A 24757-nucleotide genomic window follows, 5' to 3' on the forward strand; every position below is an offset into this window, starting at 1 on the left:
ATGATTTAGACAGAGGTCAAACGCTCTACTACTTACTACGCTTCTAATAGTGAAGCGCTAGCTGGATATATATATAAGAAGTGTTGCTAGCATACAGTATACCTTTAGGCCTAATGTAAAATGTCACTTACCTTGTTTATAGATTTCAGGTGCCAGGTAAGGGGTCTCTCAACCTCAAGGTTACTCCTTGAGAGACGTCCCTGCTCAAGGGGGAGATCACTGCCATGCAGCCTGCTGCCATATAGGAGAGCTCAATGGGCTCGGAGGGGCTACAGATTTTTATAGTGTAAAGTGATTGACTCACAGTCAAACACACACACACCCCCTTTGGTGTATATGCAGGAGTGCAGCTGCAGCAGTTTTAGTTTTGTCCAGTCCCAGCCCGTGCTGGTACTGTTAGCTCCTGATAAGACATGTCCTAGCACAGTTCTCACAGTTTGCACAGCAAGGCTGTTTTCAGTCAGACCTACTTGTTGGTGATGCCTGAACTAAAGTACTGTTCACTCACTCAGAGTGGGTGCATCTGTCACAATAATTTGTACACATTTTATTTAATAAAATAATTCTATAGCTTGAAAGCCCAAGAAAGGGCTTTCATTTGTCAGAAATTAAGGATGTAAATTATTGAATATTGCTTGTAATGTTTTGTTCAAATTCTCAGTCTTCATATTGTTAGGATGATATCCCATGGAAAATGAAATTTTCCACTAAGTAATAACAATGGACTCCGTGAGCTTTGCAAAACAAAATTGGGTGGACAGAGGAGGGAACTGAGAGATAGGGGAGTGTTTGTTTTATGACTGTATCCTTGAAGAAGAACTGAGAGACTGATAAAAGGGAACATCCTGCTTCAGAAGATGCCGAAAGCCGGGTGATAAAGTATGAAGTCAAGGAGGACAACTAATTGGGATGTTTATGCATGTTGATAAGAACTAAAACTAAGTCTCCTTTAGGTGAACTATCCCCATTATAATATTAAAAATCCGGCCCATAGGCCAGAACACCCCCTACTCCAATAAGCCCCTTACTCTCTGAGCATGTGTGGCAAATTTAAAGGGAGTGTACCTTTAAGATGAAGTGAGAAAGAAACTAACCAATGATTATCTGGGGGGCATGAATATTAGCTGTTACTGATGCATTTAACTGGATAAATACCTTGTAGTTTCTTGGTGTGGTGTGCTAGCTTTGTGGAGTTACCACCTAGCACCCATCTTTGCGCAAATATGAAATGAATAAAATACCTCTGCTCTGTGTGCATTTTGGCATTTTGCACACCAGGTGAACGAACCTGCTTTTTGGGAAAACAAGGATACCTTTTCAGCAAAATTATATAGGACAGCAGGAAAAAACAAGTGTAGCTGCATACTCTAAACCGTGGGGACTGGTCGTAAATTTGCAAATTGACTTTATTCAAATGCCTGAATGCTGTAATTTTGAGTATGTCATTTTAGATATGTTCTCAGGATGGATAAACATACAGATGCAACAACCGTTGCAAAAAGCAGTTGCTGAAAGTACTAATTCCTTGGTTTGGTATTCCCGTAACGCTAGATAGCAATTTTACCGGGCAAGTAATGCAGAAAATTTGTGCAGCCCTATAAACTGAACAAAAGTTCCATTGTGCCTATCACCCCCAATTTAGTGGGGCTGTAAAATGCAAAAATTCCAATTTGGAAATCAAATTAGCAGAGATTTGTACAGAGACTCGCCTGAAATGGCAGGATGCATTACCTTTCCCACTGATGTATATAAGCACTGTGAATAGAAAACATGGGCTGTCACCTCATGAGATTTTGAATGGCAGGCCCATGTGACTGAACTCCCATGCAGGCAAACTTACAATTGACAGATGACACTCTTCTAAAATATTGTCAGGCATTAATGAAGCATGTAAGGACTTTCCACCCACAGCTGGAAGAAGCCTCACTTGAACCTGCTACTGGTGTGCGTCACTTCTTTGAAACCAGGAGACTGGGTCTACATTAAGGTATACCAGCAAAAACACACACTTCAACCACGCTGGAAGAAAACTTATCAGGTACTGTTAATTACTAATACTGTGGTAAAGTGCAAGGGACTGCTCAACTAGATCCACGCTTCCCAGTATAAAAGGGTCATGCCACCTTCAGACACAATGCACTGTGTATCAGCTGTCACAGCAGAGCTCAATGACCTGTATGAACTTTCTTTGATCAAACGTCAACAAAATTACAATCTACAACTCAGCAAGTAGACTTTGATGAACCTGTTGTTATCATCTGAACCTGTTGAATATTTCTGGAAATCGTAGCTTTGCTTGCTCTGGGATTTTGCATTTGGGTTTATATTACTGGTCATATACTAACCTATAAGAATTATTATATAATAGAACCTTAGGGATCAAATGATACTAACCATGGGCGATAATAGAAAACTATTGGGACTTAGAAGCCCCTCAAGGCATTATTGTATTCATAGTACTTAGTGTTTTATTCATTGATAATCTTTTGTTGGCACCCCAAATTTTAACCATTATAGAAATAATATTGTTTTTTCTCCTCGTACTCAAAATAATGCAAATTAATAGCTGGGAAAACAATACAGCTGTCCAATGAGTGAAGTCTGCTGCCACTGCTGGCAAAAGTCCAATTGCTGGTACTGTGTTCATGGACCCCAGCAGACCAAAGGTAATTATAATTGGAGGGCCCTCTCCCTTGACACAATGGTTACAGGGTAAAAGCACTGACATTCAAGGCTGACCTCTGGTTCCTAACTATCAAACACAAGCCATCCCTATTCATCAACCATCCATAGCTAAACTATGTGTCCATAAAATCTATAATTCAAACTGTGGATCTAAATTTATAGGAAAACAAATTGTAATATAAACATATACTATAATTGTTCAGTAGGACAATATTATTTTAATCAAATCCATACAGGTCAACATAAGGGCACCTATAAGGCATATGGAAAAAAATGTATGCAATCTAATAACACCCAGTGTCTAGATTATTGGGATCTAGACATTGACAACATCACAATAAAAATAGAAGCCCATTGAGGAGTCAGCCTACTAACAAACAAAAAATACCCATGCATCATTTATGGAGAATGTGAGGCTGGTAGACGCCTGTACTCATGGAACTCCAAATCCACCAACTCTAGCAACCCATACCATGCAACTGATAGAGCCCTCGCACTTGCTAATCAAAACCAAACAAAACCTCTAATTCCCACTCTCCTTCTTTCTGGGCATTACTGGTTATGTGGCTCCAATGCTTATAAAGCTTTACCCCCTCAATGGAGTGGTACTTGTACTCTAGGGAGTTTATCCCTTGATGCCTTTGGAACCAAAAATGTATCTGCTTATTGCAAGGGTATGTAGAAGGAGAGTGTTTGCTGCTTTAAGTGTATCTGGTCAAAGGAGTTATAAACAAGAACATACAGAGACAAACCTGACCAACACATGATAAGGGAGGTCCTGACCAGTCGCACTAATTGGTAAGGATATGTGGGGTGCGAAAATGTTCTTTTTTTTTTCAGTTGGCAGGATAAGTAAAGGGAGGGAGACAAATACACAGAGACATAAAATCTGACCAATTAGTGTTAACAAAGACAATAACCAGAAACAAACCTGGTTGGTCATACTAACTGATGGGCTATCAAGGAACTGTAGGCAAACCCAGGACTTTGCAAGTGATAAGGATGCAAACCTGAGGGTCCTGGGTGTTGGAGGGGGGTCAGTGGAAATATGCCAGCTGATGAGGGGGAGCAGGGAGAAACAAAGAGGGGGGAAGGTTGACAGAAAAGGGGATAAAAGGGGCCTGTTGCATGTAAAATGGTCAGTATGCTTGTCTGGTTGAGCCCTGTGCCTGATCGCCACAGTCTGTCCTATCTTCTCATTAAATCTTTTCTTAAGTGTCTCTGCCTAATCTCACTCTCTATCCCGTGCATATGTGTGCTGCAAGGGCTAAGTGCCAGCTACTGGTGAGACCTCTGTGTGTGTGTGTGAGTGAAATATGGTGCCAGTTACTGGAGTCAGACTGGGGGTGTAGGTGCCCCCTGGGCTGTGGTGTCAGCTACTGGAGCAAATGGGGGTCCTAGCATCAGTAGTTGGAGTCTGTATTGAGTGTGGCTAGGATGGAGTTAACTTTCCCCATAGCGGCCCTTGTAGCTAGAATGGTGTTGATAACACACCAATGTTTTGGCTACTGCTGAACAGTGCTCCCACAGCATCAAGGAGGCTGTCCCTCCACAAAGGCTGGTAAGCTGGGGTGAGCAAGAGGTTGGGAGGGAAAATAGCTGGGACAGCTGATCCAAGGGATATTCCATACCATATGTCATTGTGCTCAGCAATAGAAGCTGAGAGAAAGGAGGAGGAGGGGGCATTCGTTATTAAGGCATTTGTCTTCCAAAGCAACCGCTACGCATACTGAGGACCTACTTCCCAGCAAGTGGCTAGACGTGGCCTGCTGATGAGAAGTACAGGATAAATCTTTTTACTTTGCTTCCACGCATGGCCTTTGCTTTTCTTCATTAAACTGCCTTTATCTTGACCCATGAGTTTTTCATCTCGTTTCCTCTCCCTGACCTGCTGAGGAGGGGAAGCGAGAAAGCAGCTTGGTGGGCACCTGGCAGCTAGCCAAGGTCAACCCACCACAGAGGGGTATAGCTCTTTGGATTTAGGGAGGCTCCTGCAGACTTTGTGCCCGGAGTCCCAGCTACTGGGAGGACTGGCATGAGAGGTCTGGGTGCCAACTACCGGTGTCAGACAGGGCTTGTGGTGTCAGGTACTGGAGTCAGTGGGGGGTCTTTAACCTCAAGCCACTGGGGTGGGAACAATGTGTGTGACCCGACAAGCAGCTACTGAGGGGGAACAGCATGAATGAGGCAAGCAAGGGGCTCAGTGCTGGTAGCTGTAGCAGGTTACAGCCAATGTGCCTGGTGCTGGCTGCTGGAGGGAGCTGAGTGTCTGTATCTTCTTCAAACCTGTTGTGCATGGGGGTTCCGCATGTGTAACTCACTAGCAAGTTTCAAGCTGGACTAGCCAGCAAGTAGGGGGGCCTCAGGTCCAGGCTGGGGTATCAGGCAGGCAAAAGTTCATGCTGGTATGCCCAGGGGGACTTGCAAATGTGGAGTGACTGTGGGACGAGTGTGTGAGTGCATGCCTGTTTGCTAGCAAGCATCAGGCTGGACTAGCCAGTGAGTAGGAGACCCATGAAGTAGGTAAGAGGGTCTGAGATCCAGGCAGGGGTACCAAAAGGACAGAGGGGCTGTGACAGTACTTGGCTCCACAGATGTGCATGCACTTGTGAATCTAGAGTGTTGTGTGTGTGCCTTCATTAGCAAACTACCTCTACCAGCCAAAGAGGAGGAAGGGGACTTGGCTGTCTGTTTATGTTTTATGTGAGTCCTGTATGTGGGTGCTGTTGATGGCAGCCCATTGTCTGTGGCAGTTTGTGTGACCAGCCGTATCGGTGTCTCCTCTGTGTGTGTGTGTCTGGGATACGTGCTCAGCTTCGCTACTGGTTGAACCTGCAAATGGGAAAGCAGCAGCCACATCCCTCAGCCTGGGCAGAGACCCTGGGTCCCTGCACGCACTGGGTTGGACTCCAGCAGTTGGGTGGGAGGAGTCCTAGGCCGGAATGGCTGGAGGAGGCAGCCCTGCTCTTGACCTCCCTTAATGCTTATGATTAATTGGCCAGTGGTTGTGTAAAACATAATCAAATAAAATGAAATGCCAAATTTTCCATGCAATTGTCCTTCAATAAACTGGCTTCCACCAGTTTGCATGAGCATTTCTTCCCTGGCTCGGAGTATCTGAATTAGAAAAAGCCATTATAAATATCTTGGCCTCCCTTGAGAAAATTGAAAATGCTACAATAGATGCAATCCAAACCATGCAACTAGAAACCACTTCTTTGTCCCAAGTGACATTACAAAAACATATGGTACTAGATAACTTACTAGCAACACAAAGAGGTGTATGTTCCTTAAAAATACCCATTGCTTTTATGTCAACCAAGATATAGAGAACATAGAGACAGATATAAACCAAATACAGACCCAACAAATTTTACATGAAGCAGCTGAAGAAAAACCCTTTGACTGGTGGGGTTGGCTGCCAGACACAGGAGAATGGCTAGGCGCCCTATTTAAAACTGCATTGAAATATATCTAAATAGGACTAATATGTTTAATTATTATAATTAATTATTATATATATGTTAACTTGTCTTATGTTGTTGTAAACTGATTGTAACAAAGTTGAACGAGATCCGACTCATGCAGAAGCTAAAATTATGATGCTGAACTTATTAAAAGACAAAGAAAATGAATGAGAAGAAACCATCCATTTGATGAATGTCAGTCAAGTCTAGAGTTATGGTGAAACAGCATGGCCTCCACAGTGATCAATCCATTTCCTCTGGAGTCTGTGGTTCACCTACTGTACTCTAGACTCTCAGTTGTTTGAGACTATAAGGATAGAATGTGAAATTAAAATAGTTAATACTTCATAGGCCTTTGCAGGACTCACTAGATAAAAAATACTTGTCAGCATGATCTAATGGCCTCACCGAGTCAGCACAATATAATTAACAAAGGAGTGAATTATTTGTAAAAAGGAGGTACTGTCTAGAGCTTCCTTATCTTACTGTCCAGAGCCTCCCTATATTAAGTAATCCATGTTACCACTCTTTGTTGCAATTACTATAGTCCTGCTTATCTGACATGGTCTGGTGAAGAACAAGTCACATAATCTAAAGGTATATAAACTCTGTAACTGCCCCATTTGGGCAGAGTTCATACCAGCAGAGGCCATCACTCTGCTGCTGTGTTTTCTCCTATAGCTATAGTAATAAAGTGTTTCTGTTCCAACCTGATCTAAATTGTAATTTCAGTTATTCTGTGACAGAGTGGAAGGCAGGCTACAGAGCTGCAGCTAGATGCCCTTAGCAATACAAAGGCTAAGGAACCTAAGGTGATGCACAGTACCCCTCCATCCCCAGGTATTTGCAGATCCTATTCTTCACTCAGCCACTCCTGAATATGAACAAGATTGTAGGATGTAGATCTGTATTCATCTGAAGGAAACAAGTAAGACTATGAATAGATTCAGTAGCCAGGACTTGGAGGATGAAACTTTTCTTCCCAAACCAGCATATTTCTGGATGTTCTTTTATTTGTTTGTTGGTTATAATTAAAATAAAAAATAGCAACTCTAATCTTAATCATCTATTTTCACCAAAAGGAAAGTGTGGTGTGGGAGTGGTGCGGTTGCGGTGGTGTTTCCTTCCTGCAAATCAAAACCTTCTTGGAAACATGAGTCTGTTTCTCAAGCTCAGTAAAATCACCTTTTCTAACTAAATTAAATTTATTGAGCTGTATGGGAGAGTTACAAGAAGTATTTTTAGCAAGATTAAAAACTCCATGGCATCTTGTCACCCGACACTAAGGGACAGACATGTTCTTTTAGGGATCCTTGGCAGAATGATAATGGCACTAATCATAGTTACAATTAAAGCTTTATTTTCTTAACAGGATTTTATGATTAGTATAACACAGAATTTATTATATAAATGGCACAGGATTTCTACAAGCAGAATCAATATAGTACAATCTATAAGCAGCATAATACAGAATTAATAATACAAATTACCTTATAATACAACTTACCTTATAATTTCTGATCACCTGGACCCTCTGCAGATCGGGTCAGATCTTAATACATGGTTTTCTGTATCAATCATAATCTAGACTTGAAAATCATATGAAAGAATACAAGTCACTTACTCAATCCTCGGAGGAAGCAGACGATGGTGGAGGCGCCCCTGGCCACCGAGGGGTCACGGGTCTCACTGTGCAGCAGAAGTTCTAGTCCAAGTTCCCCACTTAGGACTTGTAACTGCTTGATTTTATAGACAGTGCTCTGTGTGCTGTTACACTTCCCTGTTCTGTGACAGGGTCAACAACAACACCTGTTTGGCTGGGTGCCTGGGACCTTCAAGGCTGGTAAGGAAGGGAGTAATCGGTCTGGTGCCCAGGAATCTTGAGGCCAGTAGGGAGGGGATGAAGAAATCTGCTTGGTTTGTCTACTTGGTTCACAGGACCTTCAGGGCCTGATAATGAGGGAAAGGGAATATGTGACCCACTCGGTCACAGAGACTGCCTGATTGCCTTATAAAATGGCATTAGTTATGCTAACCACATTACCAGGGGTCAGGAGCGGGGGTACCGGTCAAACATCTCACTAACAGCAATGCCTGGTGTCAGCCTAATTGACAACCTAATCTGTCGACCTGGACTGAAGCCTACTACACAGTCCTAAAGGGACTGGGTGAAATACCAAATGCACTGGATTTAAAGCAGGAAGGAGGAGAAGGAACCAAAATTGACAAGAAGAAAGCCTAGAAGTAGTAACAGACTTCCAGCTAGTCAGATACAAGGTCTGATACACCACATCCCCACCAGTTCTAAGCACTCCTCACCAGCCTCACTAGCCCTCTTCCATTCACTAGCCTCCCTCAATGTCCTGCCCTATCAGCTCACTCCATCTCCCTGAGCCTCAGCCCAACTCTCCAAGTACCTACTACATCCTGCTTCCCACCACTCTGTGTCTCTGTAGTTGCTAGCATGGAGCTGCAGTCACAGGACACTGGGATGGTCAGTACAGGACAAGTAGGCTTCAGCAAGGCACTGAAACAGGCCAGTCTTGTTTCCCAGAAGGAAGGAAGTGAACAAGCTAAATCTCAGTGGCCACAGGAGACATTTGCAATGGTTACTTCTGGTAACACCACCATGATCATCTCACTCTATCCCAGTTGCTGTGGAGCGATGTTTGTGATTCTGTGATTCTGTGATTGGAAAGGTGGAGCATTGTGACAGAGCATATTTGGACTGGATGGAGACAAAGAACAAGCAACCCTATCTGGGTGTTGGAAGGTGGGGCATGGCACATGCGTAGTAGGTGAGGGTGAACAGGGCCTAAAGAAGGTACATGCAGAGGAAGTGCCACTCTTGCCTTATCTCTGTCAGGTAGGCCAGGGGCTGCTTCTCTTGTAGACTGTGTCCAGTTTCAGTTAATACCCCAACCTTTTTTGGACAGAAAAGTGCTTTAGGCAATTTCAGATGCTCCTTTTTGCAGCCAAGCTCTTCAGCAAACAGTGATGCTATATCCCTGCAGGCAAAAAGCTGTGTGATTTTGTTTTCCCTGTGCAGATGTAAATCACTAAGCAGGACAACTTAAAACAGTGGGAGAATGGCTCAGGTTACCATAAGCCCAATGTGCTCTCTTTTTTCCACCTAGAAGTTTTGTCTAGTACAGTTTGAGGATTTCTTATGGTTATCCAAGATTTCTGGATATATGAAAACATCACCAGACCTGTTTGTTGCAACCATATCTGGAAACACCAGCCATATCCTCATCTTGCATACCAATCAACTGTGCAAGTAGGGCAAGTGAGTGTGCAGCACAGTCTTTTCTGGAAACACTGGACAGATGTATTAACAGAGCATGTGGATCGAACCCAAAGCATTGTACAGGGAGCCTGTACAATATACAAGATAAATCCATTATTTCCCAGAACTGCTGGAATATATACACACATGCATATGTTTCTGTCTGCCAAACACCAGGCATGTTTTAGGGATAGTAGTTCTCACTCAGGGAAACATGATACCTAATACCATATTTAAAGTACAGCGGGTTGCTTCAGATTCTGAACTGGGTTTAGGCATGTGAGCCATCGCCAAAACAAAATGTTTGGATGAAAATTAATTGCTTAACTACAGTTGGTCCTTGACTCTCTCTTGCTTTTCATTCTTTGGAAAGCTTGCAATGCAGTTTCATGTTGGTGTTCTGATTATACCCTGCTTTGAGGAGGACGTCTCTTACAAACGGCCCCAGAACCATCTGTTACTTTTTTTTCCTCAGTGCCCCAAAAGTGTACTTGCAAAATAGAGGTGAATTGCCAACCAGAACTATCACTATCAATAACCATTGCCCTTCGGAGGTGGCAAACAGGGAACACAGACTCCTGAAGCCAAGATGAAGTCGCCTCAGCCAGAACAAACCTTCCCCCCACCTCCAGCAGTCCAGGATCAGCACTTCTCGGCAGACTTTTCTCTCTGTTTCTGCACAGTTGTCACCAGGAGCTGCCTGTGGGCTTCCGTCCAGGGGCAGCTCCCTCCCAGGTAACTGCCTGCGCAAGCAGGTCAAACTTGCTAAGGCCAGTACGTCACAACCACTGTCTGGAATGGAGAAGTTACTAGACGAACACTGCAGTACTTTGTACATGCTGACCATCTCTTCCCTCTGCCTTGCCTGAACACAGCTGCCTCTGCCTCCTCTGCGGAAGTGCTTCTCTTTCCCTTGTTCCCAACTGTGACAGATACCACATCCCCTCCTCCCCCCCTCCCTAAGCAGCAGCCGCGAAAGAAGGAATGAACTATTTAATCTGCTCTATAGGGGGAGAACACAAATTAGGGTCTCTTTCCCTTCTCTAGCACAGGAGGACAATATTAATTCTTTTCCCCTTTAGCCTTCTACACACCCACACAGGAAGGGATTAAGAGATTAAGCTCCTTTCAGCAGGGCTTGCTTTTTTTTGTTTTGTTTCGTTTCATTTCGTTTCGTTCGTTTCATTCTTCTTTTCATTCCGGTTAGTATCAACAAGCTTTCTAGAGGGAGAGAGGGAGCATAGTGGTATTTTTCTACCGCAGGATGAAGTGAACTGTGGGATTGGACATGAATGTGGTAGAGACTATACTGCAACGGCTGAAGCTATGGGGGAAGGGCAAGCAAAATTTTGTTCCTCCGCCCTTCTTCTCCTTCTGGCGCGTGCGCATACATGTGGGGTGGGGGCAGATGGTACGGCGGGAGCACTGTTGGCCTCGGGGAAGCTTTAGTGGAAGGGTGCGTATATATCTATATCGTATTTATGTATGTGTATTATACAAAGCACGTATCATATGCATGTGGGGGGGGTTGATTGCACTGGGAAAGGGAGTGAGAGAGCACGAGCAGAGGGGGGAAGTCACATGTGCAAATGTAAGCGGGTTGGGACGAGGTTGGGGGGGTGCTGCGCATGGGCGGAGAGGGGTCTCTTAGGGGTCAGAGATGAGGTTGGGTGGTGTCTGCACTAGGAGGGGGTGTGTGCACGTGTGTATAGATGTAGATGTATTTGGCAGCTTGGTTTCAGTATCCCTCTTCTAGCCAGAAGGTGCGTGGGGAGGGTAATGACATGGGGTGGGGGCTACCCTTGATGGAGCGCTCTGTTGGCATCCTCTTCCTATCCCCTGGTGTTTTTATCTCTGGCAGTGTGATCTTGAGGGCCTGGAAGCACCTCAGTGGCGGGAAAAGGAGGTGCAGATCCCTCCCCCAACCTTATTCATATCGTAGCAACAGGCATCACATCGCTGTGAAAACATGAGCCGAGATTTCAAACCCGGAGACTTGATCTTTGCTAAGATGAAAGGTTATCCCCATTGGCCAGCCAGGGTAAGACACTCCCTCCTCTATGTGCAAGCTGCTGCTACCTCTTTACTTGTCCTTTTTTCTTCCTCATTGCCTTTTCTGCTCTTCCAGTTTTGTGTCGAAAAGAGTGTTTTCAGACACCTATAGAGAAGAAAATAAATAAACTGTGTTGTGCCTCTATCTTGCCAATGTGCGTGGGGGGGTGTGTCTGTGTGTGTGGTAGCACTGCTGTTGCTGAAAGTGACTTCTAAATCACACTGCAGATCCCATACTGTGGTTTGTTCTTGGCTTATGGTGCTTTATAAGAAGTCTCTCTTTTTTGACATGCAGCACTGTCTAGTAGTCATTAGCTGTCATTAGGTTTTTTTTTAAGTTGTGGAAGGGCTGCTTGAATTCTGTATGTGAAGATATGCATCGGGTTTGTGTTAAAGTCAAGCAGTAATTTTTGGGAGCCTTAAAATCTAGAAATGAATGAATTAATAGTGTTTTTAGGAGGAAAAAGTCCTACTGAAGTTCATATTTATTTCTTTAAAGCTTTCTATGTGTCTGCGGTGGGTTGACCCTGGCCAGCAACTAAACACCTACCAGCTGCTTGCTCACTCCCCTCACAGCAGGATGGGGGACAAATTAGAAGAGAAAAACCGAGGAAAAACATGTGGGTTAAGAAAAATTACAGTTTATTAAGTGACGGGAGGGAAAAAAACCCAGAAGTGATGCAGAAGCAATCACTCACCACCTCCCACCAGCAGACTGACACCCAGGCAGTCTCCAAGCAATGGCTACTTTGGAAAGATCAAAACCCCATGTTTTTATTGCTGAGCATGACTTTATATGGCATGGAATATTCCTTTGGACAATTTGGGTCAACTGCCCCACACTTACTGAGTGAAATTAGTCTGTATCCAGAAATTACTTATCTGGACCAACTGTTCTAAATAGATGCTAAATTCTTCCATGGAAAGGAAGCATTCATAGCTAACAATTTCACAACAACAAATATGTTATGCAACCACCACAGATGGAGAAATAACCCCTTGATATAACAAAAAGAAGCAGCTGTGTAACTAACACACCTGAGAAGCTTCCACAGGTTCTGAGTTACAGAGGCTTCTTTGTGTTAAAATAAAAACCAGAAACTGATCATCAGTAGGAGTAAGGTCAGGATTTCAGGCTCAGTGTGTGTATTTCATTACATCATGCTGTAATGACTATAGATAATGTCCAGTGTTCCCATGGCGATATTAGCTCTCTCAGTTTACACACATAAAAAAAACCCAAATCATAAACGTATTTGGGCTTACTCTAGACTTCTCTCTTGTGAGGACTGTAATCATCTCACTGCCCAATTTTCTGGTTTGTTTTGTTCATTTGAAATGTATCATTCTTACTTTGCTGGTAGGCTCCTGGGTAAGATCACAGAATCACAGAATGGATCTTTCCACACTCTGAGAAGGATATTGCCTAGCACATGATTCTGTGCATTAGTCACGGAGGCCTGGTTCCCATTCTCCAAGCTGCCTGTCATTAGTTAGAAGCCTCTGTATTTGGAACTACTTGGATAGATTATTCTGTGCAATCTGTCTTGATGTAATCATTATTCTAGCGTAAAATTGAACAGAGCTTAAAATTCAATAAATTTCCCATTTTTAGAATCATAGAACGGCTGAGGTTGGAAGGGACCTCTGGAGGTCATCTGGTCCCCCTGCTCAAGCAGGGCCACCTAGAGCACATTGCCCAGGACCGTGTCCAGATGGCTTTTGAATATCTCCAAAGAGGGAGACTGCACAACCTCCCTGGGCAATCTGTTCCAGTGATCAGTCACCCTCACAGTCAAAAAGTGTTCCCTTATGTTCAGAGGGAACCTCCTGTGTTTCAGCTTGCACCCATTGCCTCTGGTGCTGTCACTGGGCGTCACTGGGCATCACTGGAAAGAGCCTGGCTCCGTCTTCTTTGCGCCTTCCCTTCATTAATTTATATACACTGATCCCCCTTGAGCCTTCTCTTCTCCAGGCTGAACAGTCCCAGCTCTCTCAGCCTTTCCTCATAGGAGAGATGCTCCAGTCCCTTCATCATCTTTGTGGCCCTTCGCTGGACCCTCTCCAGTAGCTTTATATCTCTCTTGTACTGGGGACCCCAGAACTAGACACTGTAATCCAGGTGTGGCCTCACTGGTGCTGAATAAAGGGAAAGGATCATCTCCCTCAACCTGCCAGCAATACTTTGCCTGATGCAGCCCTTCTTTACGGCGAAGGCACATTGCCTGCTCATATTCAACCTGGTGTCCACCAGGACACCCAGGTCCTTTTCTGCAAAGCTGCTTTCCATTTGGGTGGCCACCAGCATATACTGGTGCACGGGGTTGTTTTTCCCCAGGTGCAGGACTTGGCACTTCCCCTTGTTGAACTTCATGAGGTTCCTGTCAGCCCATTTCTCCAGCCTGTCAAGGTCCCTCTGGGTGGCAGCACAACCCTCTGGCATATCAGCCGCTCTTCCCAGTTCTGGTGCTGTCTGAAAAGTTGCTGAGGGTACCCTGTTCCCCATCATCCAGCTCATTAATGAAGGTCTTGATCATGACTGGACCCAGTACTGACCCCTGGGTCACTGCCCTCCAACTAGAATTTGCACTGCTGATCACCCTCTGGGCCCGGCCATTCAGCCAGTTGTCTGCTTATCCAGATATGTTGGGGATCCCAACATCCAGATATGTTGGGGGTTCCCAAAGGAGTCTTGGATACCTGGATAACTCTGAGAGGGGATCTTATCAGTACTTATAAATATCTAAAGGGTGGGTGTCAAGGGGATGGGACTGGACTCTTTTCAGTGGTGTCCAATGACAGGACAAGGGGCAATGGGCACAAGTTGGAATGCAGGAAGTTCCACCTGAATATGAGGAAAAACTTCTTTACTGTGAGGGTGACAGAGCAGTGGAACAGGCTGCCCAGGGAGGCTGTGGAGTCTCCTTCCCTGGAGACATTCAAAACCTGCCTGGACACGGTCTTATGCACCCTGCTCTAGTTGTACCTGCTCAAGCAGTGGGGTTGGACAAGATGATCTCCAGAGGTCCCTTCCATCCCCTACCATTCTGTGATTCTGTGAAAAAGATACTTTTGCATATCAGTTTCATTATAAGTATTCCTCCAGGTTTCACTAATCTACAGTTAGTGCTGTCTAGCAGAAAGCGGTTGCTACATCTTTATTACTGGCATTCTTAATGTATTTATTGTCTGTAACAGAATAACTCTGGACTTAGAGTCAGAATCAGGGACTTAAGCTAGGTACTGCAAAACCACATCTTCTCCCAGAGAATTTAAAATCTATGAATTTTTGCTTTTATTAATTTAAAAAAAAAAAGAACAAATGATTAAAATAATCAAGAACCATTACTCTGCAACCTGGAAATTTTAAAAGGATCATTTGCTTGTACAAGTGTATCAAGGGATGCCTGTGTTTGAAGTTAGAAATCACAATCAACAAGCTAGTACCCACATAAAAACTATGGTTTTCAACACATATATTACTCACAATTCAGTTTAGCAAAAACTGATATGGGTTAGCATCTCTGGAAAGCAGAACAGTTAAATAGAGGCATCTAATTATGCCTTGGGATCCTATCTTTGGTGACCCAAATTCGTAATTTATTTCCTAAAATGAATTTATTTCTGTTCCAATAAGCATCACACAGAAAAACACAATAGAGCCACAGTCCACTGACGTTAGCAAATATTAACAGTCCTATATTGGGTCTGGCTGTGATGAAGTTAACTTTCCTCATAGCGGCCCTCATAGTGCTGTGCTTTGTGTTTGTAGCTAGAAAGGTGTTGATAACACACCAGTGTTTTGGCTACTGCTGAGCAGTGCTCCCACAGCATCAAGGCTGTCTCTCCAACACGCCCCTCGCCCCCAAAGGCTGGGGGTGGGCAAGAGGTTGGGAGGGGACATCGCCAGGACAGCTGACCCAAACTGGCCAGAGGGATATTCCATACCATATGATGTCATGCTCAGCAATAAAAGCTAAGAGAAAGGAGGAGGAGAGGGGGGCATTTGTTATTGCAGCATTTCTTTTCCAGAGCAACCACTATGCATACTCAGGCCCTACTTTCCAGGAAGTGGCTGGACATTGCCTGCTGACGGGAAGTAGAGAATAAATCTTTTGTTGTTTTCCTTTGCTTCCACGCATGACCTTTGCTTTTTCTTTATTAAACTGCCTTTATCTGGACTCACGAGTTCTTTCCCATCTTATTTTCTCCCCCCCATCCTGCTGAGGAGGGGAGTGTTAGAGCAGCTTGGTGGGCGCATGGCATCCAGCCAAGGTCAACCCACCACAGTGCTTTCTTTGGCACCCAATGTGGGGCCAAAGACAACAGCAGTTTTGAATTAAGCATGCTATAGCTATAGTAGTTATTAAGTGGCAAGCTTCTGTGCAGGTCACAGTGCTTGCTGGCTGCGCTGCTTATCTCTATTTTGCTGAGCTTGGGAACACATGAATACAAGCAATGCTTTGCCCTGGCATTGATGCCCTTACCGTGCTGGGGGAGCTATCTTGTGGAGATGATGAGGGAATACATCTCCCTCTTCCTAACTGGGATTGATTTGGGTGGTTTTATTATGCAGGCTCTGGAGGTCCTTGCTCACCCTTACATGAGCTGTTTAATACTACTAATTAATGATGTTGGCATATTGTGGGGTTTGTGGAATCTGGTGTCATCCTGGTATAAGAAGACAACTTTTGGGTGAGGCGATACTGAAATGGGCCCTGAGGTGGACAGTCTCTGGATGGCAGGGTGTGTGGAAGGATTTGGGCAGGTGCCTAGGGCAGTTATCACCTCCCATAGCCTGGGATTTTACACCTGAACAGGCAAGCAATCCTGGTAAACTGCCATGCCACCTGATAGAAGGGTGCCTTGCCTACCTCAGTGAAAACCAGCAGCTTCTAGCACTGCACTGGGGCTTGGCCTGTGCCTACCGAGCCACAGTTCAGTACTATCAGAGGACTGTGGTTAAGACAGGGACCCAAACCACCTCTGAGAATACCTTGACTGAGATAGGGACCTAAACTGCATCTGAGGACACCGTGGTTGAGATAGGGACCCAAAACAACAACTACAGTACTTGCCCCAGTAGTGAAAAAGAAACAGTGGACAAGGAGGTCAACGGGTCCATATCATTGATTAGGGTTTGATCAAGAAGCTGGTCCTTCAGCAAAGAAACAGGAGGAAGGAGTGAGAGAAATCAGACCGGAAGCAGAAACTACCCAGTCCCTGACCTCAAAAGAACTTTGAGACATGTGGAAAGATTACAGCTGCCAATCAGGTGAGCGGATTGCTGCCTGGCTGCTCCAATGCTGGGATAGCGGGGCCAACAGTCAGCAATTGGAAGGTAAGGAAGCCCAACAGCTGGGATCCCTTGCTAGAAACCGGGGAACTGAGAGAGGAATTGGAAAAGAGGCAGCAATTTGCAGTCTCTGGAGATGGCTCCTATCAAGTATGAGGGCAAGATACTAATTCAAGGAAGATCTTGCAAACTACCCAGGGAAGTGGACTACTGTGGATGATGCATCCAGTACCTGAGAGAATTAGTGGTGCTGGAAGTCATCTACAGTGATCTAGGCAATGACCCAGAGGACATCTTGTGCACACAGGCCATGCGGAGGAAGGTGATTCAAAATGCCCCAGCGTCATATTCTAACAGCTTGGCAACAATGTATTGCCCGGATACGGATACACCAATTGTGAAGAGAGCATCTTCTTGGCTCCAAAACTTTGAAGAAAACCTCTGTCCCTCCTCACCCCCATGGGCCAGTGCCTTGGCTGTCAGGAACGCTCCAAGAAGTCAGTTCCCTCCTGCCTCAATCAGAGGGAAAGGGAGCCCCAGGGGCATGCCACGTGGCACACTCTAGTTCTTCCTGCGTGACTGGGGGAGGACATGAGGAAGTGGGACGGTGAACCCACCTTTAAGCTGGAAGCCCACGTACATGAGCTGAAGAGGAAGAGCTGTTGAGAAGGGCTCACCCAAGAAGGCTGTCAGCTTAGTTGCTGTAGAGACACAAAAGGGCAATCAGCAATATCCCAGACATAGAAGAAGGACTGAGATCACCTCCTTTGATCCTGGTGAGGAGACCTCTGGTCTGGCACTGCAAGGGTCAGACAGTGAATATTCTGACCAGGAACAGAAACAGAGGTTTCCTGCCTTTAGCCAGGAGGAGAAAAGGGATGACTGGGTATACTGGACTGTGGCACATCAGACCCACAGAAGTATAAGGCTTTGGTAGACACTGGTGCACAGTGTATGCCAGTGCCATCAGGATATAGGGGCATAGAAACAATCTGTATTTCTGGAGTGACGGGGGATGCCAACAGTTGTCTGTATTGGAGGGGGGATGCCAACAGTTGTCTGTACGGAAGGCCATGGTGAGCTTAACAGGGGACAAGTGGCAAAAACACCCCATTGTGACTGGCCCAGAGGCCCCTTGTATGCTTGGCATAGACTGCCTCAGGAGAGGGTACTTCAGGGACCCAAAGAGGTATTGATGGGCTTTTAGTGTAGCCACTGTGCACACAGAGAAGGTCAAACAGCTATATCTACCATGCCTGGCCTCTCAGAGAATCGTTGTGGAATTGCTGTGAGTAGAAGAACAGCAGGTGCCGATTGCTACCAAGACGGTGCACCGGTGGCAATATCACACAAACTGAGACTCCCTAGCTCCCATCCATGAGCTGATTCATCAACTGGAGAGCCGAGGAGTCATCAGCAAGACTCACTCACCTTTTAATAGTCGCATATGGCCAGTACAAAAGTCTGACGGAGGGTGGAGGTTAACAGTAGACTATTGTGGCCTGAATGAAGCGATGCCACCACTGAGTGCTGCTGTACAAGACATGTTAGAGCTCCAATGTGAACTGGAGTCGAAGGCAGCCAAGTGGTATGCTACAACTGACATGGCCAATGTGTTTTTTTTCAGTTCCTTTGGCAGCAGAATGCAGGCCACAGTTTGCTTTCACGTGGAGGGCTGTCCAGTACATCTGGAATCGACTGCCCCAGGAGTGGAAGCAGAGTACTACCATTTGTCATGGACTGATCCAGACTGCACTGGAAAAGGGTGATGCCCCTGAACATCTGCAATACATTGATGACCTCATCGTGTGGGGCAACGAGGCAGAAGAAGTATTTGAGAAGGGAAAAATAGTGATTCTGATTCTTCTGAAAGCTGGTTTTGCCATAAAAAGAAGCAAGGTCAAGGGACCTGCACAGGAGAGACAGTCCTTGGGAGTAAAATGGCAGGATGGACATTGTCATGTCCCTATGGATGTGATCAATAAGATAGCAACTATGTCTCCACCAGCTAACAAGAAAGAAACACAAGCTTTCCTAGGCCTTGTGGGATTCTGGAGAATGCATATTCCAGGTTATAGTGGGCTTGTGACCCTTCTCCATCAAGTGACCCAAAAGAAGAACTATTTTGAGTGGGGCCATGAGCAACAACAAGCCTTCAAGCAGATCAAACGGGAGATGGCTTGTATGGTAGCTCTTGGGCCTGTCTGGACAGGACCAGCTGTGCAAAATGTACTCTACACCGCAGCTGGAGAGCATGGTGTCACCTGGAGCCTCTGGCAGAAAACATCAGGAGAAACCCAAGGTCTTCCATTAGGGTTTTGGAGCCAGGGGTATGGAGGATCAGAAGCCCGCTAGACCCCGACTGAAAAAGAGATACTAACAGCATATGAGGGGGTTCAAGCCGCTTCAGAAGTTGTTGGTACAGATGCATATCTCCTCTTGGCACCGCAATTGCCTGTGCTACACTGGACGTTCAAAGGAAACATCCCCTCTACACATCATGCAAACAGTGCTACATGGAGTAAGTGGGTAGCATTGGGCACGCAATGAGCTCAACTGGGGAAACCCAACCTCCCAGGAATCCTGGAAGAGATCATGGACTGACCGGAAGGCAGACTTTTTGGAGCATTGCCTGAGGAAGTGGCTCGTGCCCAAGAGGAACCATCATATAATGAGTTATCAGAAGATGAAAGGTATTATGCTCTGTTTACTGATGGATCCTGTTGTGCTGTAGGAAACCATTGGAAGTGGAAAGCTGTGTGGAGTCCCACATGACAAGCCATTGAAGGAGAAGGTGAGTCAAGTCAGTTTGCAGAAGTGACAGACATCCAACTAGCCCTAGAGATTGCTGAACGAGAAAAGTGGCCAGTACTCTGTCTCTATACTGACTGCTGGATTGTGGCTAATGCCCTATAGGGTGGCTACATCAGTGGAAGCAAACCAATTGGTAGTGCAGGGGTAAACCCATCTGGGCTGCTGCATTGTGGCTGCTGGTCCTTCCTCCTCATACTGTTCCCCTGCTCCAGCGTGGGATCCCTCACATGGGATACAGTCCTTCACGAACTAATCCAACCTGAGGTGGGCCAATAACTCCACACAACACACCACCTCTCCTGTCCTGAGCACCACCATAACAGATGGAATCCAAATCATTGGACTAAATAAACTCTATGGTCATCTTATATGGGTGGCCCATAGTCTAAGGGAATGATGTCTCTAGGCAGGAATGGAGTGATCGTTAATGAGGATGTATTGGATAGTGTGGGTGCTGAGTATGATGTAAATGGTATGGAATAAGGGGGAAGAGATAGTTCTTCTTTTGGCTGGGATAGAGACAATTTTCTTCATAGTAGCCTGAATAGTGCTATGCTTTGGATTTGTGATGGAAACTGTTAAAACACAACAATGTTTTAGCTATTACTGAACAGTGTTTGCACAGTGTCAAGGCTTTTCTGTTTCTCACTCTGCCCCACCAGCGAGTAAGCTGAGAGTGCACAAGAAGTTGGGAAGGGACAGCTGACCCCAAACTGACCAAAGGGATATTCCATACCATCATGCTCAGTATGTAAACTGGGGGGAGTTGGCTGGGGGGCGGTGACTGCTGCTGGGGGACTGGCTGGGCATCAGTTGGTGGGTGGTGAGCAGTTGCATCGCTTGTTTTTACCTGGGTTTTCTTCTCTCTCTCTCTCTTTCTCTCTCGTTGTTTTCCTTTTCATGATGTTATTATTGTTGTTGTTGTTGTTACTATTAATTTTATTTCCATTATTAAACTGTTCTCATCTCAACCCATGAGTTTTCTTACTTTTGCTCTTCAGATTCTCTCCTCCATCCCCCCGGGGGGGAGGGTGGACGAGGAGCTGTATGGTGCTTGGTTGCTGACTGGGGTTAAACCACAACAGTCCTTTTTATATCCACCCCTTATTCTATACCCAGGTCCTATACTTTCCACTACATTTCAATTAATCACCACCACTTTTCCTGTCTTTTGAGATACAGATATAGATATACACGCTGATATCATTGCCTTGGTCAAATGACCATCCCTCTAAAATGTCTGTTGGGTTCATTTAGTCAATGACTTTGGGTTCCATCTGTCATAAGAGTCTTTCAGGGCAGGAGAGAAGGTGTGTGGTGTTGGACTGTTGCATGCTGAAGCCAGTTCTGGTTCCATCACCACTGCACTTTGCCCGCTTTCATCAAAGTTCATTCTTCATTAATCTAGGTGATTCTTACTGTAAAACCAGTGATATGGCATATAACAATTATAGTAATAATGACATACAGTATTATATAGCAACTAACATCATACCATTCAGTTCATTGGCTATTTTCACCCAAAATCAAATGCCCTTGAGGTATACCTCGGACTTCCCCATCCTCCTGCATCACCCACCACGTACACCCAGGTCCTCGAGCAAAAGCAGTCCCATGAACGAGTTTGCCTTTGCCTGAGGCAGGAGTAACCCAGACTGCCTTCCCCAGCATATTTTTACGTGCACTACAGGGACTTGATCCCCTTCTACAGTATATAAGAGTTCTGACTGGGCAGGGCCAGCTCGACTGGCAGATCCCCTTGTGTTGACTAACCAGGTGGCCTTTGCTAAATGTGTATCCCAATGTTGGAACATCCCAGCACCCATTGCTCTCAGTGTAGTCTTTAACAGTCCATGGCTGGTGCGTGATAGGGGATGTGATATACCCACTCAATGCCATGCTCTTTGGCCCATGTGTCTATGAGGTGGTTTTGGAAATGAGTCCCGTTGTCTGACTCACTTCTTTCTGGGGTGCCATGTCACCACAAGACTTGTTTTTCAAGGCCCAGGATAGTGTTCTGGCCAGTGGCATGGGGCACGGGATAAGTTTCCAGCCATCCGGTGGTTGCTTCCACCACCATCTACCATTGGCCGTGCTTCCACCATTGGCCGTGGCCAATTGTATGAGGTTTAAAAAGGCCAAATGCTGGGTCCTGCACTTGGGTCACAAGAACCCCATGCAAGGCTACAGGCTTGGGGAGGAGTGGCTGGAAAGCTGCCCAGCGGAGAAGGATCTGGGGGTGTTGGTTGACAGCTGGCTGAACATGAGCCAGCAGTGTGCCCAGGTGGCCAAAAGGGCCAACAGCATCCTGGCTTGTATCAGGAATAGTGTGGCCAGCAGGAGCAGGGAAGCGACCGTGCCCCTGTACTCGGCACTGGTGAGGCCACACCTTGAATATTATGTTCAGTTTTGGGGCGCTCACTACGAGAAGTACGTTGAGTTGCTGGAGCATGTCCAGAGAAGGGCGATTGTAGCTGTACGCTTCTATGGGAGAACTTATCTTGGGCCGCATACCTCCGGGACACAGGGCTCTACCCACCCTGGGGACAGTGATGCACAGACACCAATATGATGGATACAAAATGTCCATCTATTTGGCTGCGTCACACGCTTATATAGCTCTTGCGGTTCCTGTTCCTGCCACTCCTATGGGGAGGAGTCTATCTTTCCGTCACATCCCGTAATCTTCCAGTCGCCAATCCCTGTCTATTCCCCTACAGGCGATGAAGCTGGTAAAGGGCCTAGCATGCACGTCTTATGAGGAGAGGTTGAGGGAGCTGGTGTTTTTTAGTCTGGAGAAGAGGAGGCTGAGGGGGAACCTTATGACTCTCTACAACTACCTGAAAGGAGGTTGTAGTGAGGTGGATGTTGGTCTCTTCTCCCAGTTCACTAGCAAAAGAACGAGAGGAAACGACTTCAAGCTACATCAGGGGAGGTTTAGATTGGATATTAGGAAAAACGTATTCACTGAAAGAGTGGCCAGTCATTGGAACAGGCTGCCCAGAGAGGTGGTGGAGTCGCCATCCCTGGAAGTGTTCAAAAAGTGTGTAGACGTGGCACTTGAGGGCATGGTTTAGGAGACATGGTAGTGTTGGGTTGACGGTTGGACTTGATGATCCTAGAGGTCTTTTCCAACCTTAATGATTCTATGATTCTATGGTGAGCACATGGTGCTTGCCTTGGCGGGTTTGTGGGAGTATGATATAATCAATCTGCCAGGCTGCTCCATATTTATATTTCAGCCATTGTCTTCCATACCATAGAGGCTTTACCTGCCTCGCTTGCTTCATTGCAGTGCATGTTTCACATTCATGGATCACCTGCGCAACAGTGTCCATGGTCAAGTCCACCCCTCGATCACGAGCCCACCTGTATGTTGCATCTCTCCCTTGATGGCCTGAGGTGTCATGGGCCCACCGAGCTAGAAATAACTCACACTTATGTTGCCAGACCAGATCCACCTCAGCCACTTCAATCTTGGCAGCCTGATCCACCTGCTGGTTGTTCCAATGTTCTTCAGTGGCCCGACTCTTGGGTATGTGAACATCCATATGATGTACCTTTACAACCAGGTTCTCTACCCAGGCAGCAATATCTTGCCACAATGTGGCAGCCCAGATGGGTTTGCCTCTGCGCTGCCAGTTGCTCTGCTTCCACTGCTGCAGCCAGCCCCACAGGGCATTTGCCACCATCCAGGAGTCAGAATAAAGATAGAGCACCGGCCACTTTTCCCATTCAGCAATGTCTAAGGCCAGCTGGATGGCCTTTACCTCTGCAAACTGGCTGGATTCAGCTTCTCCTTCAGCAGTTTCTGTGACTTGTCATATCAAACTCCAAACAGCAGCCTTCCACCTCACGTGCTTTCCCACAAGGTGACAGGACCCATCAGTGAACAGGGCATATTGCTTCTCATCTTCTGGCACTTTGTTGTACAGTGGGGCTTCTTCAGCACGTGTCACCTCCTCCTCTGGTGATAATCCAAAATCTTTGCCTTCTGGCCAGTCCATAATCACTTCCAAGATTCCTGGGAGACTGGGGTTTCCTACTCGAGCCCGCTGGGTAATCAGTGCAACCCATTTACTCCATGTAGCATCAGTTGCATGGTGTGTAGAGGGGACGTTTCCTTTGAACATCCAGCCCAGCACTGGCAGTCGGGGTGCCAGGAGCAACTGTGCCTCAGTACCAACCACTTCTGAAGCAGCTCGAACCCCTTCATATGCTGCCAATATCTCTTTTTCAGTTGGAGTATAGTGGGCTTCGGACCCTCTGTATCCCCGACTCCAAAACCCTAGGGGTCGACTTCGGGTCTCCCCATGTGCTTTCTGCCAGAGTCTCCATGTAGGGCCATTCTCCCTGGGTGCAGTGTAGAGCACATTTTTTACATCTTGTCTTTCCCGGACTGGCCCAAGGGCTACTGCATGATCTATTTTCTATTTAATTCTTTCCAAGGCCTGTTCTTGCTCAGGTCACTTGATAGAGACAGTTTACAGTCAGACTGTAATCTGGAATATGCAGTCTCCAAAAACCTTCAACACCTAGGGATAGCTTGTGTTTCCTTTTTGCCAGTTGGTGGAGACATGGTTGCTATTTTGTTGATCACATCCATTGGGGTCTGATGACTTCCATCTTGCCATTTGATTCCCAAGAACTGGATCTCCTGTGCAGGTCCCTTCACCTTACTTTGTTTTATGGCAAAACCAGCTTTCAGAAGGATTTGGACTATTTTCTTCCCTTTCTCAAAAACTTCTTCTGCTATATTGCCCCACATGATATCATCAATGTATTGAAGGTGTTTGGGAGCTCCGTCCTGTTCAGTGCAGTATGGATCAGTCCATGCAAATGGTAGGACTGTGTTTCCACCTGTCATGGTTTCAGCTGGGATAGAGTTAATTTTCTTCACTCTAGCTGGTATAGTGCTGTGCTTTGAAATTAGCATGGAAAAAAACCTGTTGAGATAACACACAGATGTTTAGGCTGTTGCTGGGCAGCGCTGATACTAGTCAAGGACATGTCTAGCCTCCCATGATCTGCTGGGTGCACAAGAAGCCGGGAGGGGAGGGGGCACAGCTAAGAGAGTGGATTCAAACTGACCAAAGGGATATTCCATATCATGTAACGTCATGCCCAGTATGCTACCTGGGAGGGGCTGGCCGG

At 45.9% G+C, this 24757-nt stretch overlaps 1 protein-coding gene across 4 annotated transcripts in view; it reads left to right on the forward strand.

Moving 5' to 3' along the window:
- Nucleotides 1-1870: 1870 nt before the first annotated feature.
- LOC135310856 (lens epithelium-derived growth factor-like) overlaps nucleotides 1871-24757 on the forward strand; it is a 112599-nt gene continuing 89712 nt past the window's right edge. Inside the window, exons 1-2 of one of the 4 annotated variants that reach the window (XM_064439919.1) lie at nucleotides 10828-10897; nucleotides 11303-11482. In XM_064439919.1, coding sequence (XP_064295989.1) covers nucleotides 11411-11482 — 72 coding nt within the window. In that variant the 5' untranslated portion in view covers nucleotides 10828-10897; nucleotides 11303-11410. Of the gene's footprint in view, nucleotides 2039-10696; nucleotides 10898-11302; nucleotides 11483-20280; nucleotides 20351-24757 lie in introns of those variants that run through there. The other 3 variants (XM_064439921.1, XM_064439918.1, XM_064439920.1) reach the window with 3 other exon arrangements.

The sequence above is a fragment of the Phalacrocorax carbo genome (genome assembly GCF_963921805.1).
Source record: "Phalacrocorax carbo chromosome W unlocalized genomic scaffold, bPhaCar2.1 SUPER_W_unloc_3, whole genome shotgun sequence".
NCBI classification, from domain to species: Eukaryota; Metazoa; Chordata; class Aves; order Suliformes; family Phalacrocoracidae; genus Phalacrocorax; species Phalacrocorax carbo.